The 22,504-nt window shown below is 56.6% G+C and overlaps 3 protein-coding genes across 3 annotated transcripts in view; 2 read left to right on the top strand and 1 right to left on the bottom strand.

Moving 5' to 3' along the window:
- Window positions 1-1,681: 1,681 nt before the first annotated feature.
- Window positions 1,682-6,750, top strand: CTDSP1 (CTD small phosphatase 1). Its single transcript, XM_053948251.1, has 7 exons — window positions 1,682-1,830; window positions 3,075-3,217; window positions 3,368-3,469; window positions 3,707-3,763; window positions 4,244-4,336; window positions 4,625-4,810; window positions 4,917-6,750. Exons 1-7 carry the CDS (start codon window positions 1,764-1,766, stop codon window positions 5,043-5,045), a joined length of 777 nt encoding a protein of 258 aa, XP_053804226.1. The 5' UTR covers window positions 1,682-1,763; the 3' UTR covers window positions 5,046-6,750.
- Window positions 6,751-9,887: 3,137 nt separating this feature from the next.
- Window positions 9,888-15,461, top strand: VIL1 (villin 1). Its single transcript, XM_053947514.1, has 19 exons — window positions 9,888-9,975; window positions 10,189-10,263; window positions 10,398-10,594; window positions 10,856-10,964; window positions 11,227-11,337; window positions 11,435-11,637; window positions 12,132-12,210; window positions 12,330-12,428; window positions 12,525-12,678; window positions 12,789-12,889; window positions 13,024-13,161; window positions 13,306-13,464; window positions 13,544-13,723; window positions 13,839-13,984; window positions 14,080-14,224; window positions 14,503-14,691; window positions 14,849-14,917; window positions 15,098-15,235; window positions 15,323-15,461. The coding sequence occupies exons 1-19, from the start codon at window positions 9,901-9,903 to the stop codon at window positions 15,434-15,436; spliced, it is 2,481 nt and encodes an 826-aa protein (XP_053803489.1). The 5' UTR covers window positions 9,888-9,900; the 3' UTR covers window positions 15,437-15,461.
- Window positions 15,462-16,101: 640 nt separating this feature from the next.
- Window positions 16,102-22,504, bottom strand: part of USP37 (ubiquitin specific peptidase 37) — a 33,326-nt gene continuing 26,923 nt past the window's right edge. Inside the window, exons 21-24 of the mRNA XM_053947864.1 lie at window positions 21,731-21,846; window positions 20,786-20,855; window positions 20,107-20,245; window positions 16,102-19,540 (exon numbers count right to left, since the gene is read on the bottom strand). Of these exons, the coding sequence (XP_053803839.1) occupies window positions 19,453-19,540; window positions 20,107-20,245; window positions 20,786-20,855; window positions 21,731-21,846 (413 nt within the window). The 3' untranslated portion in view covers window positions 16,102-19,452. The remainder of the gene's footprint in view (window positions 19,541-20,106; window positions 20,246-20,785; window positions 20,856-21,730; window positions 21,847-22,504) is intronic.

Here is a 22,504-nt window from a genome sequence, read left to right as displayed (position 1 = left end):
ATTAACAGGGCCTGTCTGGACTCATCAGGGAGGGAGGAGGAGGAGGAGAGGAGGATGTAGCCGAAGGGACAGGGGTCCTGCAGGGGACAAGTGTGTGGCTTCTGCAGCTGTCCCCACAGAAAGCAGCATCCCCCAGCAGCCCAGCCCAGCCAGATGCTGGGGACGAGGCAGACATCCTACCTACCCAGTTCCACCTGGGCTAAAGGAGCACAGAGATCAGCCCAAAATAGAGACCAGAGGAATCACAGCCTCGTTCTTCCTTTTCCTCCTGCTGGGCCAGGAGACAGCGGTGGCTGCCCGATGTGGGAGGCGGCTGCCGTACTGAGGACGGGCAGAGAAACTGAAGCACGACATCTGCCTGCCGTCAGAACCGGCGGAGAGGGTGGCAGGATGTAGTGTCCCTGTTCCCAACAGTCCCTGCCACGGCTCCGCAGGGGCACGTGGTGCCGGGATGTTCCGCGTGGAGCTGAGAGTGCGGGAACTGCAGGTGGAAATCGGCTTTTGTAGTGCCAGAGCTCCGGCAGCCCCGCAGCATCGCAGTTCCCTGTGGGGGCACCTCCCAGTCCCGGACCCCATTCCCCAGCGCGGTCACCTCTGTGCACGTGTCACGTCCCTACTGGGCCAGAAGAGGCGATCTCACCTCCCGAAGCTCCCAAACCGCAGGTGGGAGAGGTGGAAAGATTTCAAATGAGCTCAGATGGGAAATTTCCAACCTGCTGCACCCTCGAGGCAGCGCTGACAGAGCGCACAGCATCTCCTGCCACCGAGGTGGCGACGGTGGTGACCGGGACATGGCCCCTCCAGGGCCGGACGCTGCCTGGGCGGGGTTGGGGGGCACGGCGGTGAGAGGCTGCCCCGGCAGAGCCCCGCAGGGCTGGCGAGGGGAGGGGGCTGGAGGAGGCTACACTCGAGGGGCTTGGGGGGCGGATTTCCTCTGAGAGACTTGTGCCATCCACAAGCTCCTGTCAAGAGTCGCATTTCAGAAAGCGCCTGGAAACAGCCCCGTTTCCCCGCCGAAGGCAGGAGGGAAGGAATCGTAGGGGAAAATATATGCATTGATAATATAGGACTTACTAATTGGCCAAATAATTGGGGGATCGCAGGAGAAAGAACGATAGAAAAAAGCGGCGGCTATTGGTGCAGCCCCCCAGCACCCGTTGTCCCGCACGGCTGGCCAGGGCAGGCAATGCGGGATGTGCCCTCGGGGGGTAATGGGGACCCCCCAGCCTTGAGCCGCTAGTTCAGGGTCCTGCTCCAGGGGACACCCAGCATGGCGGGACGTGGACATATGCCGGGGGCAGCTGCAGAGGGATCCCCGGGCTGCCAGCTGGATGCGGGGCGACAGCAGGATTGATCCCCTCTCCATGGTCTCTCACTCGGGGCGGGGGAGTGTGGGACAGCCCGGCGGCGTGTCGGGGATCGCTGCACGGTCACCATGAAACAAGGGGGGTGTCCCTCCTAGGGACCCCCACTCTTCCCGGGCGGCGCGGGTGCCGGGAGGAGGGAGGAGGAGGAGGGAGAAGGAGGAGGGCCCCCCCCCCCCCGCCGTCGTTGCCCTTTTAAGGGGTTCCTTGAAACCGCGCCCGGGATCCATGTTTGCAGCCCCAGCCCGGGCGGAGGAAACTCCATGTTGTAACAAAGTTTCCTCCGCGGCGCCGCTCCCGCGCCCGCCGCCCCGCGCCGCCGCCGGCCCCCGCCCCGCCTCCCCCCCCGGGGGCCGCGCCGGGGGGGCCGCCCCCTCCCACCCCCCCTCCCCGGAGCCCATGGAGCACCAGTCCATCATCGCCCAGGTTAGCAGGGAGGAGGGGAGCGCCCCGCTTCAGGAGAAAGGTAACGCGGAGGGGGATTTCACTCCCCTTCACCCCCTTCCTGTGCGGGAGAAGGGGAGGTCCCTGGGGGGTTGGGGGCCTGTGGGGGCTGCTCCCGGAGGGTGTGATGAGCTGCGCGCCGCCTCAGCCCGCCCCCCTGCATCCCGCTGCCGAGGGCTGGGGAGATGCGCTGGGGCTGCAGCTCGGAGCGAGCGGGGCTGTCTGCACCCGCCCGGGCGCGGGGGGCCGCGGTCCGGGCCCTCGGAGCCCGACGGTGCCCTGGAAGGCTCGGGGCGTTGCTCGGATTATCTGCGCTGTTTCCTCCGGAGCCGGGCGAGAGGTGCGCTCAGCGCCGGCGGGGAAACTGAGGCAGGAAGGGAGCCGAGCGCCCTGCTGCATGCCAGCATCCCGTTCCCCGCGTCCCCTTCACCCCGCGAAGGGGGTTTGTCGGGGGCCGATGCTCGTGTTCCCCGACTGGGAAGCTACCAGGGCCGGGAGGAGCAAACGTGGGAACGGGCCCCGTCCCCAGTGGGGGGAGCTCCTGCTCTACGGGCTCCCCACTACAGGGCTCGGGGCCCTGGCTCGTCTGAAGAGGGGCACAGCCAGGGCGGGGTGCGCCCCGGCCCGGGCCGCGGCAGGACCCGGCCCCGGGAGCGGTAGGACCGCTGGAGCCGTCGCGCTGCCCCTGGGGCACGGGGTGAGCAGGGGCAACCCCTCTGCCTCAGTTTCCCTTCGCTCCGCCAATGGGGGCTGCGGGAACGGCGCCCAGGGGCGGGCGCTTCGTCCTGATTGGCCTCTCGCCTCCGGTGCACTCGAGTCGGCCAATGAGACGAGGGAGTTGTCTGGAGGCGGGGAAAAGAACGGGCGTAAGCCCCGCCTTCCTCGGAGAGACCCCGCCCCCATGTCCCCCCCCGCCCCCCCGAGTGGGGCTGTGCCCCCCGGGCGGGACAGCCCCGAACCCACGGCTGCCCCCGCGCTCAGCCCAGCGCCCTGCTGTAGGGTCTCTGGCCACGCAGGGGGGCCCACGGGGGCCACTCGTGGAATGGGATGTGCCGGGTGAGGGACTGGGTGGTCACCAAGCGCTCGTGTCAGCGACGCTGCCCTGGCACCGTTGCTTGGCAGGGCAGGAAGGCCGACCGGATGGGTGTCGGGGTCTGATAAGGGCACGGGGGCTCTGGGACAACACCCAAACATGGCTCACCTCGCCCCCAGCGCTGTGCTGGGAGTACCCCGGGGTACCCCTCACCCCCTTCTGCCCTCCCGCAGGTACCCAGACCCCTGCCAAGAAGCCTCGAAGCCGCAGCATTCTCCAGTCCCTCTTCTGCTGCCTGTGCCGCGATGAAGGGGAGCCCTGCACTGGCACCACCGGCGCACCGCTGCTGGTGGAGGAGAACGGGGCACTGCCCAAGGTAACCCCACACCCCAGCTTGGAACAATGGGCTACCATCCCCTGCTCCTCCCCAGTGTGGCCAGGACTGGGGGGGTGAACAGTCACTTCTCCCAGTGCCCCCTCTGGCCACCCTGTGGATACCCTGCTGACCCGTGTCCCCCTGCTGCAGGCTGCTGTCAAGCACCTGCTGCCCGAGATCAAGCCACAGGACGCCAGCAAGCTCTGCGTGGTCATCGACCTGGATGAGACCCTGGTACACAGCTCCTTCAAGGTGGGGGATACCCTGGCCCACCCCACACCTCTCCCCCACATGCTCCCCTACCCGCTCTGCTACCCTTTTCCCACAAAGTGATGCCCAGCACCCAGCACAGCCTGGCTGGGTCGGTTGGGGTGTCCCTGTGAGGGGGCTGCTGGGCTGGCAGGGGTGCGTAGTGAGCATAGAGCAGGCAGCATTTGGGCAGGGGGTGCCTGGCATGCCCAGTGCTCATCCTGGTGTGCCCTTCCCCAGCCAGTGAACAACGCAGACTTCATCATTCCTGTGGAAATCGATGGCATCATGCACCAGGTAACAGCAGGGTGGGTGCCTGGTGGGAGGGGGGCATTGTTCCACTTCCCCGAGGACTGGAAGCCATCCCAGTGCTCTGCACCAAGGGGTAATGGGAGTATCAGGTGCCAGCTTTGGCACATTGCAGGGCAGAGGTGGGTGCCCCTCTCCTTTGCAGGGCAGGGAGGTGAGGGGTGTCCTGGCATGCTGCCCTCCTGCAGTGGCCAGCCCCAGTTTCAAGTAATCCAGGATAGGCTGTGGTCTGGGCAGTCAGCCTGTTCTCGGTTACTTGGCTCTGGAGCCGGCCAGACACTTCACCCTGGACATTCCTGTGGGGCTGTGGCATCCCCCAGCCCACACGGGCAGCTCCCGAGAGGTGTGGCCAGGGAGCTGCTCGCTGGCTGGGTGTGGAGTCGCAGGCGTCCCCTGGGGAGGACATGGGGGCGCTGGGTGAGCCGCGGCCGGTGCCAGCAGCGCGCTGCCCTCTGTCCGTGCCCGCAGGTGTACGTGCTCAAGCGGCCGCACGTGGACGAGTTCCTACAGCGCATGGGCGAGCTCTTCGAGTGTGTGCTCTTCACTGCCAGCCTGGCCAAGGTGGGTGCCCCTGACCTGCCCTGGCATCGCCCAGCCCTTCCCAGACACCCCTAGAGTGGCACAGCTCCCTTGCATGCCCACCTGCAGGCATCACTGGCCTCTTGTCCCCTGTGTACCCACAGGCAGCACCAGTACTGGGCAGCCTCCCTACCTGTCCCTGCAAGGCACTGCCCAGGGAAACTGAGGCACAGTGAGACCTGGCACCAGTGGAGAGCTGGATGCCATTGTCACTGTGCGTTGGGCAGGGTGGTGTGATGTGTCATAATAATCCCCCTCCTGTGCCTGTAGTATGCAGACCCTGTGGCTGATCTGCTGGATAAATGGGGGGCTTTCCGGGCGCGCCTTTTCCGGGAATCCTGTGTTTTCCATCGCGGCAACTATGTGAAGGACCTAAGCCGCCTGGGCCGTGACCTGCGCCGAATCATCATCGTGGACAACTCGCCCGCATCCTACATCTTCCACCCTGATAATGCTGTACGTACGCGCAGGGCAAGGCCGGGCGGCGTGTGGAGGTCATGTGGTGAGGGACCCTCTCTCAGCGTTGTCCCCTGTGCCATTCTGTCCCCTGTGCCACCTGCAGGTGCCGGTGGCCTCCTGGTTCGATAACATGGCAGACACGGAACTGCTGGACCTGCTGCCCTTCTTCGAGAGGCTCAGCAAGGTGGAGGACGTGTATGCAGTGCTCAAGAAGCAGCGGACTAACAGCTAATGGCCCCTCCACCCTCCGGGTGCTGCGAAGGGGCACCACCGGGGGAGCCAGGTGCCTTATTTTGGGGGAGGGAGGGTCCCGGTGTGCCCCGCATCATCCTCCCCAGCCCCGGTGGGTGCGGGTGCCCTCCGTGCCTGCTGGTGGTGGGAGATGTGGGTGCCCCCACCAGGAAGCTGGGTGCCCCCCTTCTCAGAGAGGGGGGGCCATGGGTGATCCACGGCCTTGCTGTGCTGAGGACCTATTGAGGGGGTCCCATCCTCCCCCACTGTCCAGCTCCTGCCTCCTTCCCCCCCAACCTGTGTCCCCCCTCCACAAAACGGTTCTCAGGTCCTTTTCCCCTCTGTCCCCGACTGGGGAGGGGGGGTGGGGTCAGCAGCTGCTGCTTTCCACTGCCTTTGGGAGGACTGGATCCCTCCATCCAGACTGCCTGCTGGGAGGCTGGCAGCCCTTGGCCTCTATCTGCCGAGGCTACAGGACAGGTAACACCTTGTCACCCTCCAAAAAACGCAGGGAGTCTTACTGGCCTTGGTGCATAGGGCTGTCACCATACCCTTAACTCTGCCCTGGGTGCAGCTGACCACCTCGTGGGGGGCATGTCCTTGCCTCTCTTCATGCCTGCTGCTCCCACCTAGGGGTTGTGTTTTGCAGGGGCAGCCCAGCCTCAGGGCTGAGCCCCTGGGCACAAATGCCTCCCACGTGCCTTGGGACACCGAGTCTCTGTTCCCCCTTAGCCCTGCAAGGGGAGTGCCTCGGGGTGGGGGGGTCCTTACTCACCCCCTCCAACTTCGGTTTCTTCTCATTTTGGGGGTGAGGTGGCCTCCCCCCTCTCCAGTTATACTGTGTCACTGGGAGCCACTCCAGTCACCAACAGAAGAGTCCCCTCCCGTGGTGGTGGGGGGGGGCACACCCTCCAATCCATATCCATCTGCAGCTTCACCAAAGGCTGCTAGTCCTGGGAGAGAGGGACCCTCATACCAGCCTTAATGTGCCCCTCCCAGCCTTACCCCAGCCCCAGTCCCCCAGCTGGGAGGGGGTGGGGGACACTGCAGCCTCCCCTATAGCCTGGGGTTACCCTGACCCCCGTGGGGTTGGACTTGTGCCAGGGTGTCCCCCAGCTTTGAGGATCTGGGGGCTCTCAGGGAGGGTTTTTCTGGGGGGGGCTGAGCTCAGCCAGGCCTTTTTTAATGTCACAATATGGACAATGCCTCATATCTTTTTAGAGGGAAAAGCAATGGTTTCCCAAAAAATCATGGGTGCCTTTTTACCGCTGTGCCAGCAAAGGGAGTGAGGGAGTGGGGCAGTATTTGGGGGGTGGGTGTGAAGGGTTTTAGCTTTCCGGTGCTGTTCAGCCGGCTCCTGCCGGCACTGCCCTCCTCCCGGGGGTAAGCAGGGGCCCCCCAGCCCCACCTACACCCGCTGCCCTGTGCTGGGGGCTGGTGCAGCACAGCTCCCTGGATCCCTGCCAGCCCCAGGCCTCATCCTGCCCTGCCAGGAGGGTTGAACTCAGCACTTTATATTAGACAAGTCAAAGGGCGCCAGCACAGCCGCTGCCCAGCGAGTGCCTGTGGGTGCTGCGGCGTCCGAGGAGTATGGCCCTGCCCTGGGCACCCTTGGGAGGTCTGGGGGATGCAGAGGCAGCATGGGGGTCTGGGGAGGGCTGGGGTACCAGATCCAAGTGCCTTCATGTGATTAAAGCTGTCAAACCATCTTGGAAAGTGTAGTCCTGAGTGTGTGTATGTGTGGGCACGGGTACACATCACGTGTGTGTCGCTAGGGCTGCACACAGTGAGGGGGACACGGAGCCCCCGGGATCCCCTGAGTCCCCTGGGAGAGGGGCATGCTGTAGGTCAGTGCCAGAGAAGCACCCTCGGACTGCAGGGTTGAGGTGCCACCCCTTGCCTGGTGCCAAGGGGACACCCTCACACTGGAGGACAGCCCCCCCAGGCTGCCCTGGCACCTCCATCCAAACTCCCTCCCCCTTCCTCCTGGGAAAAGGCCCCTGGTGCCACAGGGATGGGTATCCTGCCCCTTAACAAGGAGAGGGTAAATTTACCAACATGGCCTGTGCCCCCCTCCCAGCTTTGAGACTTCAAATGAGTTTGCTCCAAATAAGGTGTCAGGCCTTCCACATATAGACTGGGGGGAACCTGGGGGACAACTTGTGACCCCCTCCCTGCCATCCCAGGCGGTCTGCTGCCAACATGAAGGCACTGGGTTCCTGGGGAGAATGTCTCTTAGCTGCCCCCCTCCCCCATGCCCTCATTGGCCCTGTGCCTCCCCTCATTAATGAAATCTCTGTCCTCCCTGATGGCTGCACTAATTACTGAGTTCATTAGTGGCCCGGCTGGGGGGCCCAGAGAGGGGGTGAGCCCGCTGGGGCCTGCGAGGGGTCCCCTACCCCTGTGCCACACTGACAGACTCTGCCCTGGGACACGGCCACTGAGCAGAGGGTGACAGCGGCCACCCGGGTGTTCCACCCCACCCCAAACTCAGCCCCACTGGGGGTTCTGCAGCCAGGTAAGGGCTCCGCGGGGACATTCGTGGGGGGTGCAGGAGGTAGGAGCTGGATGGCAGGGTTTGGAGGGTTTGGGAGCCAAGGGAGTGGAGGGCAGAGCAGAGCCCACCCCTGTGGCATCAGAACACCCCCTTGTTTGCGGCTAACACAGCCCCTGCTCTGGTTCAGCCTGTCTCATCATTTTGGGGATCCTTGCAGGGGGGACTGTCAGGCAGGATTTGGGGCTCGCTGCAGCCCAGGCCAGGCCAGGATTGCAGGATGCCCGCAGCGCTGCTGGCCAGGACTGCTGGCTCAGCAGGGCAGCCAAGATAAAGCTGCAGCAATCCTGCAGGGCTGGGGAAGACTTAAGAGCAGGACAGGAGACCCGGGGACCTGTCTGCTGCTGACACCTGCCTCTCCCACTTTTGTGGATGCCGTGGTCGTTCCCTATGACCACCTTTGGGACTGGGAGCCACTTCAGTCCCTTCTCTCTGCCAACATCAAGGGCATCATCAGATACCAACCCTTGGGACTGGGTTCCAGGGGCATAGGACAGAGCATAGGGCTTAGCCGTGCCACCACTTCATGTCCTGTCCTGTCTCCCCAGGCCCCAGCCCCATGTCCCATGTCTGTACCCCCTTTCCATTCCCAAGAGGATCTTGGGGCTGTGGAGACTCCGAAGGCAGGGAGGCAAAGCCAGGAGTGACCAGGGATCTGGCTTCCAGCTGGGGTGTGAAACAGCCTGGGGACAGTCCCGTAGTCAGGGTGGTGATGTGCCAGTTAGGGGGTGGGACGGAGATGCCCCAGGAAGATGATGCTGCATTGCTGTCACTTCATGGAACCTTTTTTGGGGGAGGAGGCACAAAAAAACCCCCATTTCCATGGTCTTAGTGCTCCATGTCTGGGAGGGTTTGGGGATTTTAGGGTCTGGGGAATGAGGAACAGAGACCATCCCCATGGCATCAAGGCACCTCTGCTTGTGGCTGATGCCTACGTGTCTTGGTCCAGCCCATCGCTATCACTTTATAGAACTTCTTGGTGGAGTGCAAAAGAAAAAAAAATCAGCATGGACTCAGTACCAGGGGCCAAGAGGGGAAGAGGCCTGGGGAGGGCAGAGGAACCACCCTGGGCAGAGCCAGCCTGTGGGCAGGGTGCAATAGCATCTGGGGGGAAACACCCCATGAGTAACGGGGCTCTTAGGTGCCATAAAGTCCTGGAGGGCTGTGGGGACCTTGACTCTGGGCTGTCCCTGCCCTTATATGGTGAGCAAAGGCTGAGACATGAGGGAACAAAGGTCTCCTGGGTGCTGGCACTTGAGCATTCCGCCTAGGTACGCTCACCTGTGCACCCAGCTCTGCAGGGAAGGTGAGGGGTTGGGGTAGGTTGAGGGGAGGGTGGGCATGGGGTGGACAGCATGTCTTATGGCCACCATCACTCCTGGCATCAGGTTAACCTGGGGATGGGCTTGGGGATCCACCTGAGCCCCATCTTGGGGCTGTGCTATGGGAGATGCTTCCCCTGGGACTGAGGTAGGGGATGTGGGTGCTTGTGGGGCAGCACAGTGGGGCCAGGTGGGGTCTCACAGGGCTGGGAAGCAGAGACCTCCCATCTGGGCAATGCTAGGATTCCCTGCCAGCCTCTAGCCAGGGAGCACAGGGTGGCTTTGCCTGACTCACCCCTCTGCCTGCTTGAGGGGAGCACTATCAGCCTGGCAGAGATGGCTGTGGACAACCTTGGCAGCACTGGCACTCAGCACCCCTGTGGAGCCAGGATGTGCCCTCCCTGGTGAGGCATGGATCTGCTGGGGGTTTTGGAAGCAGGGAGTCTGAAGCAGGCAGTGAGTTTGTGTGTATCTATGTGTGTTGTGTGTGTAAGCAGTGGCCATGTCATGCTGTTCCATTTCATGCCAAGCCGTGCCAGGACAAGGCTGAGCAGGGCCAGTTCCTGCTGGTCCTGGGGAGGAACAGGCCACCGTGCAGCAGTGTCACCCAGCTGCAGCTGCTGTGCTGTGGGTGCCCTGCACTGCATGTCCTATGCTTGGAGGCAGGGCAGAGCACTGGGGCACTTATAGGACCCTGCACCTTCCCAACCTGCACCCTGGTACGGACTCATTAGCTGCGGTGCCAACCAAGCTGAGGGGATGGCAGCCCCACCTGTGTGCCCACAGACCTGATACCGTGGTGCTGGGGTCCCCTTGCCCTGTGCAGCTCTGTACAGGATGGGTTTACAGCTGGCCTTTCTGCAGAGCAAGCAGGGAAGCAGATGGCACAGCAGGTTGGCTGTGTCCCAGCTCTTAATGACACTGCCTGCCATTAACGAGGGTGTTGCCAATGCTGGCAGGTCCCTGTGGTACCTGTCACCATGGTGGAGCTCAGCGCCAAAGTCTCCAGGACCCTGAACAAGACCACGCCGGGCATCCAGATATGGCGAATTGAGGTGAGAATGGGGACACATCATTGTCGCTGCCTTGGGGGAAGGGGGTCTCTGTGAGGGAAGATCTTCCCTTTGTGTCCTCAGTACTTGGGTTTGGGGCTCTCAGTGCAGCATCCAGGGCTAAACCCAGCAGGTCCTGGTGCTGGGGGCAGTGGGGTGCATGGGGCTGGGCTGGGGGTTTCCCCACCAGGGCTGATGTCTCCCTTCCTTCTGCAGAACATGGAGATGGTGCCTGTGCCCACCAAAAGCTATGGCAACTTCTACGAGGGGGATTGCTACGTCCTGCTGTCGGTAGGGCAGTCAGGGGTCACACAGGAACTGGGAATGGGCTCTGCCCTCAGGGGGCTGGGTGCAGGGATGGATGTCTGTGGCCAGCATGGCCTGGGGACACAGGGGCTCTTCTAGCGGGGACCGGTGTCCTGCAGACGCGCAAGTCCGGGAGCAACTTCAGCTACGACATCCACTACTGGCTGGGCAAGGAGTCAAGCCAGGATGAGCAGGGGGCGGCCGCGATCTACACCACCCAGATGGATGATCACCTGGGCTCCGTGGCCGTGCAGCACCGCGAGGCCCAGGGACATGAGAGCGAGACCTTCCGCGCCTACTTCAAGCAGGGACTCGTGTATGTCGGTCACCCCTGGGGACCTGTTCCTGTGGTGGGTGACAGTGGGGAGGGGTCCTGTGGAGACATCCCCAGTGGGGATGGGGACAGCTCTGTCTCAGTGAGGTGGGGGAGGAAGAAGGAGGATCTGGAGCTGGGCTCCATCTATCTGTTACCACGTGTGTGTACCCCGAACACCTCCCTGTGCACAGAGGTGGGAGGGAGACCCCAGTGGTTTGAGGAGGGGGACCCAGGGCTGACACCATGTCTGTCCCCTCCCAGCTATAAGAAGGGCGGGGTGGCCTCAGGCATGAAGCATGTGGAGACAAACACCTACCACGTCCAGCGACTGCTGCATGTGAAGGGCAAGAAGAATGTGGTGGCAGGAGAGGTGAGTCATGGGATGTGTTGGAGTCTGGATTGGAATCAGGCCAGAGCTCCCCCCAGACACAGCTGCCTTCAAGCAGGGCACACAGTGGGTGTGGGATGATGCTGCCTTGCCTTGCAACTGCTCCCCAGAAAGCCCCTCTCAGGGTAGCGAGGAGGAATATAGGCTGGAGGCCTATGTTCCTGAGTGAGAGAGGCTGCAGAGCCATGGGGATCCAGGCATTCTGCTGCTTGACACCCACCCTTCTCAATCCGTCCTGCTGCAGGTGGAGATGAGCTGGAAAAGCTTCAACAGAGGAGACGTATTCCTGCTGGACCTGGGCCAGCTCATCATCCAATGGAATGGCCCTGAGAGCAACCGAAACGAGAGGCTGAGGGTATGGCCAGGGGGTCCCAAGGTCCCCTCCTGGAGGAAGGGAGGTCACCAGCCACCCCCTCCCTCATGTGGGCTTATCCCTTCTCCCCTGGCTGCAGGCGATGACCCTGGCCAAGGATATCCGGGACCGGGAACGTGGGGGCCGTGCCAAGGTGGGCGTAGTGGATGGTGAGGATGAGGATGCCTCACCAGAACTCATGAAGGTCCTTAAGCATGTGCTGGGTGAGAAGAGGGACATCCAGCCGGCCATCCCTGATGTCAAAGTGGACCAGACACTCAAATCCTCCCTCAAGCTCTACCAGTGAGTTGTAGGGGGTGGGTTATGCACGGGGCATTTTCCATGGTGTCAGAGGGAGCCAGCAGCCATCTCTGCTATGTCCCACAACTCCCAGCCCCATGGACAGACACCAAGAAGGGTCAAAGCTACAGCAGGGGTGGGGATAAGTCCTTTGGGTGCCATTGGAGCAAGAGGAATCCCAGTTGCCAAGAGGACTGGTACCCGATAGAGATGCTCGTGCAAGCATCACCTTTGGTTGCTGTGGCAATGTGCCTCAGTGGCCCCATAACATCTGACCCCTCTGTCCCTCCTTGTGGCCATGAGTGAGCTGCCTGGCAGGGCAAGCTGCAAACTAGTTTGCCACCATGGCACAGCCAGAGGGCCCCTGGGTACTACCTGTGTCGTGATCTGGTTGGGGAAGGGGATGGGGAGGGGACAGCCCCACTAAACCCTGTAATGGGGAAGGGGTTTTCCAACCCAGTTTCTAAGCCTTTTTTCATCTCTTTTTCTCCTGTCAGTGTCTCCAACGCCAGTGGAAACCTGGTCATACAGGAAGTGGCAGTTCGACCCCTAACTCAAGACATGCTCCTGCACGAGGTCTGTTACCCACAGGATGCTTGGGGGTGCCCAGTTTCCTTGGCAGCTTTAATCCTTCAAAGGCTGAATTTGGTGGAGTTGCCTGAAGTCCTAATTTCTGTTGTTGCTCCTTCTTCCAGGACTGCTACATTCTTGATCAAGGAGGTATCAAGATCTTCGTCTGGAAGGGCAAGAATGCCAACAAGGAGGAGAAGCAGCAGGCGATGAGCAGGGCACTGGTGGGTGCTGGGTTAGGGGCTTGTTATGCGATAGCCTGACTGCTCCCTGGAGTGCCAGGCACTCCATGCCCACACTCTGTGTTTGGATCCCACCAGGGCTTCATCAAAGCCAAGAACTATCCAGACAGCACCAGTGTGGAAACAGAGAATGATGGGTCCGAGTCGGCCATCTTCAGGCAGCTCTTCCAAAAATGGACTGTTCCCAACCAGACCAGTGGGTTGGGCAAGACCCACACTGTGGGCAAAGTGGGTGAGTGTCTCTTTCCAACGTGGAAGGACTTCTTGGATTGGGATGGACAGGCTGTGGGGAGCTCCTGTGACCCGAAGGGATTTGGCTCACGCCTCTGCCCTTCCCCACAGCCAAGGTGGAGCAGGTGAAGTTTGACGCTACCACGCTGCACGCCAAGCCCCAGATGGCTGCCCAGCAGAAGATGGTGGATGATGGATCTGGAGAAGTAGAGGTAGGGTGGCCATGGAAGAATGTATGACCCTCTCGGGTACCACCTTTGGTATACCAGGGGATGCTGTGGGGTCCAGGGTCTGCAGGGCAGGAGGATGCACCAGCTCTGACAGCAGTATATCCCTGTCCCACCAGGTCTGGCGTGTGGAGAACAATGAGCTGGTGCCTGTAGAGAAGAAGTGGCTGGGCCATTTCTATGGCGGGGATTGCTACTTGGTGCTCTACACCTATTTTGTGGGGCCCAAGGTGAACCGCATCATCTACATCTGGCAGGTGAGACCTCCAGGTCACTGCCCCATGGGTGGGGAACAGGGCTGTACCTCCCTGGATTGGGGGTGCTCTGCCCCTTGGGAACAGAACTTCTCAAGAGGGCAAGGGGGGCTGTGATGGGTGCTGAGCCCCCTCTGCCCTGCCCAGGGCCGCCAAGCCAGCACAGATGAGCTGGCCGCCTCTGCCTACCAAGCCGTCGCCCTGGACCAGAAGTACAACAACGAGCCCGTGCAGATCCGCGTCACCATGGGCAAGGAGCCGGCCCATCTGATGGCCATCTTCAAGGGCAAGATGGTGGTGTATGCGGTGAGCACAGGGATGTTGGGGCATGGGCAGGTGAGTGAGCTTGTGGTAGCAGTGGTGACCTCCTGTCCCTGTCCCCCAGGGTGGCACGTCACGGGCAGGCAGCACAGAGCCCACACCCTCCACCCGCCTCTTCCAAGTGCATGGCACCAATGAGTACAACACCAAGGCCTTCGAGGTGCCTGTCCGTGCCTCGTCCCTCAACTCCAATGATGTCTTTGTGCTCAAAACCCCCAGCTGCTGCTACCTCTGGTATGGGAAGGTGGGTACTGCTGGGCACTGGCACGGGTGTCATCACCTCCAAGACAACTGTCCCCACCTCCTCTTCCTCCTCTTTGGCCTGGGCCAGTCATGGAGCAGCTGTGCTTGCCTGGCAGGGCTGCAGTGGGGATGAACGTGAGATGGCCAAGACTGTGGCTGACATAATCTCCAAGATGGAGAAGCCAGTGATTGCAGAAGGACAGGAGACACCTGAGTTCTGGCTGGCCTTGGGGGGCAAGTCCCAGTATGCCAGTAGCAAGAGGTACCAGTCTTGTCCCTACCCATGGCCAGGGGTAAGATGGGCCACCAGTCCCCCAGCAGGGTGAGCCTCATTCCCATCATGTTGACCCCTCTCAGGCTGCAGGAGGAGAACCCCTCTGTGCCCCCCCGACTCTTTGAGTGCTCCAACAAGACAGGCACCTTCTTGGCCACAGAGATCATAGACTTCACCCAGGATGACCTGGAGGAGAGTGATGTTTACCTACTAGACACCTGGGACCAGGTGAGCTAGGGGAGCGTGGAGCATGGGACAGGCCTTTGATCCCACAAGTTGATGTTCCTGTGGTTGGAGGACCTGCATCAGCCACAGTTGGTGGGATGGGAGGCTGGAAACCTGCCTATATGTGGTCCCACAATGCTTTTTTCCGGCCTTCTTGTTCGAGGGAATGCTGAGGATGGACTCCCAGAGTCCTTCCCCATGGACAGAGGCCATGTGCCTCCAACCAGGGCCCCAGAGGGCTCCATCTCACCCCAGCAGTGAACACAGTAACTTTATTGCAGGTTTTCCTCTGGCTTGGGAAAGGCGCCAATGAGTCAGAGAAGGAGGCGGCAGCAGTGATGGCACAGGAGTACCTGCGGAGCCACCCCAGTGGGCGTGACCTTGACACCCCCATCATTGTGGTGAAGCAGGGTTATGAGCCCCCCACCTTCACCGGCTGGTTCCTGGCCTGGGACCCTCTCAACTGGGACGTGAGTCATGGGGGGCGCAGCTTGAAAGACCAGGGAGTCCCTTTGCAGAAGGGACCAGATTGTGGGTCTGGCCCCAGGAGCATCTCCAGGGTGCGGGCAGCAGCTGGCCTGACCCCTGGGCATGCTGAGGGGCTGAGCACTTTTGTCTCCTTCCCAGGACAAGAAATCCTATGAGACGCTGAGAGCTGAGCTGGGTGATGAGAGCAGCCTTGGGCAGCTCACCTCAGTAAGTGGCACAAGGAGAAAGGCAGCTGGGCTGGGTGGGGGCACAGAAAGCCCTCCTGTCCCCTTGGCAGGTGATAGGAGGAGCTGCAAGCACAGATCCTCAGTGAGCAGACACCTGGAGCCAGCCTGGTGCCTCCATCCCTGGGCCAGGCCCTGATGTGACTCTGCACCCCCCATTCAGGTGCTCACATCCAGGCAAGAGGTCTTCACTGCCTCCACCACCCTTGTCCCCGCCAAACTGGAGACCTTCCCCTTGGATGTGCTGGTGAACACCGCAGCCGAGGACCTGCCCCGGGGTGTGGATCCCAGCAGGAAGGAGGTAAGATGAGGCCAGGGGGATGCTGGAGGGAGAGACAGGGAAAGCCCCTCCCAGTTCTTCAGCTCAGCCTCCTTTCTCTGGCCCCAGGACCACCTCTCCAATGCGGACTTCCAGGCTGTTTTTGGCATGAGCCGCTCTGCCTTCAGCAGCCTGCCCTTGTGGAAACAACAGAAGCTCAAGAAGGACAAAGGACTCTTCTAGGGTAGGAGCCTGGGCACAGGGACAATCCCAGCTCTTTAGTAAATAAAATAAGTTTGAAAAACAGGGCTGTGGTCTCTCCCCTCCAACCCCAAGGCCCAGCCCCAGGTGTGCACGTTACTTGGTTAAGAGCTAGCACACAGACACATGTCTTCACTGGGCACCAGCAGCACAAGGGAGGACCCTCAACTCCTTTTCCCTGAGGCCTTCCTTTGACCTTGCTGTGCTCAGAGGTGATGCACAGGCTGGGCATGCCCAGGGAGCCAGGACTCTCCCATCCAGGCACCTGCAGCTCCGGGCTAAAGGTCCAGTATACAGCTGGAGCCACTCCCTGCCTTATCACTTGAACTGCAGTAAATACGTGTGGTACCAAAGGTAAATGAGGGGACACTGCCTGTGGGGACAGACACCACGGATTACTTGTCCTTGGACCCAGGAGGGGAGGAGGGCATCTCCCTTCTACTTGGGCTCTACAGGGATGCTGAGAGGCACTGAGGTGTCCCCCATGGGGATATACCTCTCACAGTGGAGCCAGGATGGACATGTGCTGAGGGGCACTAAGCACACACAGGATGTTCCCAGGCAACCGAGCAAAGTCCCAATACAAAAGGGGAGGTGGAGGTGCAGTGCCCATCAAGAGCCAGCAGAAATAAGATTCCAAATCAATAGAGGGTTAATAAAGAGGTTTTAATTTCACAAAAATCTATCTACACATCATTTAAAAACGGGCAGGGGGAACCCAAGAGCAAAAACTGTAAAGAATAGAGAGGAACAGGTCTGCTAAAACACAGAGAAAAGCACTGCTCCACATCAACAGTGTAAAGAACCAGAAAGTCAGGGTGCAGGCAGAAGCCAGCAGGAAGCAAGGCCAGAGTCTGGCAGCAAACCACATGGACAGAAGCTGCCAGGGGTCCTGCACCCCTTTTTCTCTCTTTGGCGGGCAATTACAGGGATAATTAGCTCCATTAAAACAAAGCAGATGAGTTTTTCCCAGCCCCAAGATGTTCCCCACCTGCCTCATGCCAGGGTGAACTGAAGCAGGAAGTGCTGAGCTGGCAATCAGCCCTTCCTCAGATGCAGGACAGGAAGGAAGATGCACGAGCGATCTTATCTGTGCTGCACGGAGCAGGGGCAAGGCGAGGCTGAGGCCACAGGTGTTGCAGAACTCCGCGCTCTCCTCCCATCAGTCCCACTCTGCTGCTCCAGTTGGGAAAAGTCCTTGCTTTGCAAAGGCCCTTTGTGCAGCCCTGCTGGCCAGGGCTCCCCAGGGACCTGTACACAAGCTCCAGTTCAGTGACACGAAAGTTCTGCCCCTCTCAGATTAGAGGTGTAAATCAAGACCAAATTATCGCAGTCAGACAATGAAGCAACAAAAGGAACAGAGGGATGGGAGTTCCTTGAGTTTCTCTGCTGAATCACACTTGTACTAAACTAGGTTGATTCAGAAGTGGGTAAATGTTTAACTGAGGAAGAGCTAGTACACCTTCAGGGCCCACGACTAAGCTTCACCTACCTATACCCAAGGACAGGTATCCCACATGGAAGGGCTTACTGAACTTGCTGCTGCAACAGCGTGAGCAGTGGGAATGACACAACTGGTGGGCAGCACATCTCTTGAGAATTACACACCTTATCCTCCCCCCTGCTCTTGGGCAGGGAAAAAGCTGGCTTCTGCAAGGAAGGGGCTCTGTGGACACTCCTGCCCGGGTGAAGGTGCAACTGAGCTGCTGTATGCCAAACAAAAAAGCTTAAATTATAGTATATGTGTGCAAATTCTTAATGACTAGAATAACAAGCAAGAACTTTTCAGAAAACAAGGAACACTGTTTTCAAGCATCAGCTTTTGCACCTTGATCCAAACAAAATTGGTTTTAAACAAAAGTTACTGCACTGAAAAATCAGGCTATGTTTGCTTTTATTATAAATTAGCTGGAGTGCAGCGCCTTGTAAAAACAACCTTGCCACCCAAAAAAGCAGAGCTGACTTCTGATACTACAGGTATACCAGTTATTTACAGCACAAGCATAGGATGTGCTTGGGGAAAACAGGTTTGCCCTCTGGACGGAGCAGTCCATCACATTTGCAGGGCGATCAGTTCAAAGGACAACTCCCACGTCACCACCTCTTCCCGTCGCCCAGAATTCGACCAAAATTAGTATTGAGAATAGAAAAGTATAATGCTTTGTAATAAATTAACACCCCCCTTTGGGCTGCATCTCACCAGATAAACACTCTGGCATGTCTACAACCCAGCCTTTGCTGCTGGCTCAGAGACCAGGAAGATGCCACCGTGACCAGGGCCCCTGGGCTCGTCCCACCTGGGACTGGGAGGGACGTCAGTCTTCACCACACCAGGGTCCCCCAAGTGCTCGGGGTGGGGAGGACACCAATGCTGTCACTTGCTGCTGCTGCACACAAGTGGGAAGAGGCCCCTGATGGCAGTGACACACCCTGCCGAGATAAACTCCAGTGTGGAAGTGCCCGTGAAAGGTGCCTGCTGTCTCCCAAATCGATGGTTTTGTCTGCTTTGCTGCAGCCAATTTATTCCTGAGAAACTCCTAATGATAGTTTAAAAAGCTCAGAAACTATCTCAATGGCAAAAAAGGTGATTTTCTTCCTTTTTTTCCTTAAAGAAGTCTTTAATCTCTAAAACTCAGGCTGAAAAATCAGAACTAGAGGCCAAAACAAGAGCAACTACTCTGCTTACAGCAACAACTTCTCTGAAATGAGTACCTGTCAGTGAAAGGAAACATCTGCCCCTGCCTAATTAGTGCAAAGGTGCTGAAAAAAAAAAAAGAACTTAATAGACTTCTCCCCCCATTGCTGAAACAAGCTATAAAAGGAGCATCATGCTTCTAAACCCAGCCAGATAGCATCACTTCTTCCTAACCATGTTCTGTTAATGCTGAGCAAGGGCCTTCTGAAAGCTTTCCACCTGGTTTAGTTTCACAGTTTGAGCACTCTTGCACTCCTCAAAGAGGAGAATGGAGACATGGCTGCAGTACAAAGCCTCTTACCCTGGGGTAACACAAGACCGTGGCAAGACCACGGTTCAACCACAGAGCAGTGCAAGTGCCAGGTGCTGCACAGGAAGGGTAATGCCAGAACATCCTTTCCCTCCCAGAACTGTCGCTCACCTCCTGCCACTGCTCTGTTTGCTCCAGGTACTCATCTCTCCCAGAGTCACATCGGAGCAGCTCTAAGCAATACAACTCCAGCGTGAAACACAGCACACCCAACGAGAGATCTCGCCTCTCCACACGGCACTGATGCAACGACCTCGTGGAGAAAATGCAATGAAATAACAGAACTTGTAAAACAAAAGAAATCACATGTATAATCTCACGTCTAAATGAGGATGACAGTGAATGGTGTAAAAAAACAACAGAGCTGCCACCAGGTATCAATACATTCCACAGCACCGACAGTTTGTTTCCTGGAACCGCACGTAAATCGCAGAGTGCTTGCAAACCCATGAATGTCACAACGCATCAGCTTGAGTGATTCCAAAATGCCTGTTAGCCAGATGACTGGCAAGAGCCTGCTCAGTGATCTGGCTTTCCAGTGAATATTACTAACACAACACACGCCAGGTTACAATCTATTGCTTAAATTGCTCTTGGAGAAAAGAAACAAAAGCGCCAAGTGATATGTAAATTTTCGCCACTCACATCTCACAGGTGAATGGGCTTTTGAAGTCGAGTCTCTTTTTGCACTATTTTTTAAACCAGTTTATGAGCAGCTGTAGTCTTGTGGCTTGTTACAACTCTTTAAGGCTCCATGCTGACAAAATCATTTGAGAAACATTGAAAATTTCACCACAGGAGGGGCGCTCTGGATGTCAAGGTTTAAACACAAAGTTCAGGCCCAGGACTTGCACAGATGGTTCAACAAACCGAGCGTCCCGTATTTCTACCTTTTGTCTCATGTTTTGGCCCTGAGCTGTTTGTTACTCCTGCATGGCTGGCACAAGTTCAGAATCTTCCTTGCTCCTCAGGAGGAACAAGGTGTTTTACTCTTCACAGAGGCTGACGAACTGATCTTCCTACTTCCATGCTAAGTGGCTGTGCATTTTTTTCTGTTTCTAGTAACTCATCGAAGATATCTCTAGAACAGAAGGAAAGACCAACAGTGAAAATTTTGTACAACAACAAATCATTACGTAAGATAGCCCTGAGGGAATCAGCAACTGGATTTACTCCACAAACTCAAGCATTACAAATTCTGGCAAAGAGATATGTCTAATCTCACATCTCCAAGCAGCAGCACACAAGATGAGGACACAAACTTTCTTCAGTTCTGTGTGCCTGAAAACATTTCTACCTACAAATCTCATTTTGGCTGTGTCATGAGATGACCATGGCTGCAACAACAGGGGCAAGAGCATTTACAAATATCACAGCACTTAAGGGAAAAACCCAAGCTCCATTATGATTCCTGGTGGAACACATGCACTGAGACACTGAATCCCATTCTTAAAGTACAATTTAATGTACTTGTTAAAACATGTATGTATTATTGACATACAATCCCACACCTCTGAACTCCGAGCACTTTAATTTTGTCATTCTGGAGACATTTTCATCCGAGCAGAGGACCAGAGGAAGAAGAGAAGCCCCCTTCCTCACAAGCAGCAGGTAATTTCTAGGACCAACATTCCCCAAGACACCTACTTGTGCATGTAGAAGAAGATGTATCCGCTTCGGTCTCTGTCACACTGAACGGTGGTCTCTAGAGTTCTAGAGACTTCCAGGTCATTGTACGTGAACCAGGACTGCTTCTTGATATCATAGACATCACTGATATAATGACCTTAACAACAGAATCACAGAATGGTTTGGGTTGGAAGGGACCTCAAACGTCACCCTGTTCCAAACTGCCTGCCATGGGCAGGGACACCTTCCACTACAGTAGGCTGCCCAGAGCTTTATCCAACCTGGCTTTGAACACTTCTGGGAATGGGGCAGACATAACTTCTCTGCACATCTTTCTATGCTACACTTCAGCCAGTGAACTGGTTAGCTAGGTACCCTGGCTACCTAGCATTAAATCTGACATTGGTGTCAGATTTAATGTCAGATTTAAATGCTAAAAGACCCTTAAGATCCCGGTCCCTCAATCAGCTGGTAACAAGCACAAGCAATTCTACAGAGTCCATAAACTGTAAGTTTCCTGTGTGCTGTTGTCAGGCACCATGATATCCCCCAGCCTGCTCCCTCATCAGCAAGTCATGACAGAAGATTTGCTTTGCTGGCTGAATTCTTCCCTATAAATAATTATTCTATGGCAATTCTGTATTACAAATTTTTCAAGCTAGGTAAGAGATGAAGAATAAAATGTGGCATCTTTTACCTGAAGATGATGTGCTTCCAATATGGCTGACAATGCTGATGAGACGATAGGAGTGAGGAAGCTCTCCTGTCTGGGGAAAAAAAAAAAAAAGTACAATTAAAGCTTTCAGGCATTCTTTTTTCCCCCCACATAGCTTATGGACAAGATGAATTATACCTGAGATATCAACTTTGGCTACTGTATTCAAAGCTGCAAACCAATGAAGGATTACAGAAACAGACACCCTGGTTCACACCAAACAAGGAGTCCTTCCAGAAGTGGGAAATGTGTATTTAATCTATCAGCAAGCCAAAGAGCACGCCAAGGAGCCTCTCTGACCTCAGAACAGATGCTGACATGAGCTCTACACTGCAAAGTTTTCCAAACAACCACTTCCTGAGAAACTTCCACTGATGTCAGAATTAATCCAGCAAATAAACAGAAAAGCCAAAAAGGAACACCAAGCTTACTTCTGAAATATCAAAGACATACCATTAATAATGGTACACAGATTCAACTGCTAATACCAGATATGTAGCCCAAATTCTCATCCTGCAACTGTAATGTCAGTGGACAACACCCTGTTTACATACAGGAAACATGCTCTTTCTATTCAATGGCTTTTGATGAGTTATTTTTTAATACTCTCTTGACCAGGAAATGTTACTTCTAGAATTCACTGACAATACTGTTAAAGAGAGTATCTTAGAGTAACTCAGGTCTCTGCAGCTGATTTTTAATTTTTTTTTTTTGGGGGGGGGGGTTTTGTTTGCTTTGCTTTGGTTTTTTTTTTTTTTTTTTTGTAATTAAAGTAACACAGTAAGACTTACATATAGAATTTTTCCATGTTTTCACTTTAGAACATAAAATACCTTTCTAGCCTCTACACCTGCTCTGTAAAACTACCTTCAAGACTATAAAGAACAGCTATATTTCTCAGCTGGCTTTTGAAATCATGGATCACACCTCAGCATTTCTTTTCAGCTCCTCTGCTTCAGCTTCTGAATACTCCATGTCCAGAACATCCTCATTCCCAGAGTCTTCATCAGAGCCAACACTGTCCAGGAGAGAGCTGTTAAACTCTAGATAGCAAGGAAACAATGATAACTGCATGAGAAGCTGTGGACCACACACGAATTTACAGCAGGTTGAGGTATATCTACCCACACAAACAGGCGTAAAAAAATTTCAAGCTTCATTTTTAAGGAAAACAAGGGGATACTGCAATTTCCAAATAAAAGCTCTTGTCCTTTTCCAACTTGTCAGAACAACAGTTAAGTATCTTGGAATTAATTTTAGCACCCGTCTCTCTCATACTTCCCCAGAAGGGCACTATGGCAATGACAGCTGGGTAATAAAAGAGCAGTTAACACCCAATTGGCTCTGGAGCACCAGTGGGCTGCAGACAGGACAGACAGCAAAAGAAGGACAGCCAGTCTGGTCAGTGAGCTGTGAGTTCCTGCAACGAGAAGCTATGAATTACAGTTTTAACTATAAGTTGCATTAACAAAGTGCAATTTTGAATTAAATCTGGCATCAAAATGCTACTCCTGGCAGCAGGCATCTTTTCATTGTTTTCAATGGTAAGAAGGCTCCTCACCACAGGAACTTCCAGTTTGCTTGGCTGAGCAAAATGCACGCAGCTTTCTGTAGAGAGCCGGAAGGCACCACTGCTCCCTGTACATGCTGTTCCAAACTTCCCGGGGTTCTGCAGCTACCCAACTAATTTAAGATTTCGTA

This window comes from Vidua chalybeata, chromosome 7, assembly GCF_026979565.1.
Source record: "Vidua chalybeata isolate OUT-0048 chromosome 7, bVidCha1 merged haplotype, whole genome shotgun sequence".
Lineage (NCBI taxonomy): Eukaryota > Metazoa > Chordata > Aves > Passeriformes > Viduidae > Vidua > Vidua chalybeata.
Note: the sequence above shows the minus strand (reverse complement) of the source record. Positions and strands in the feature narration are given on the sequence as shown.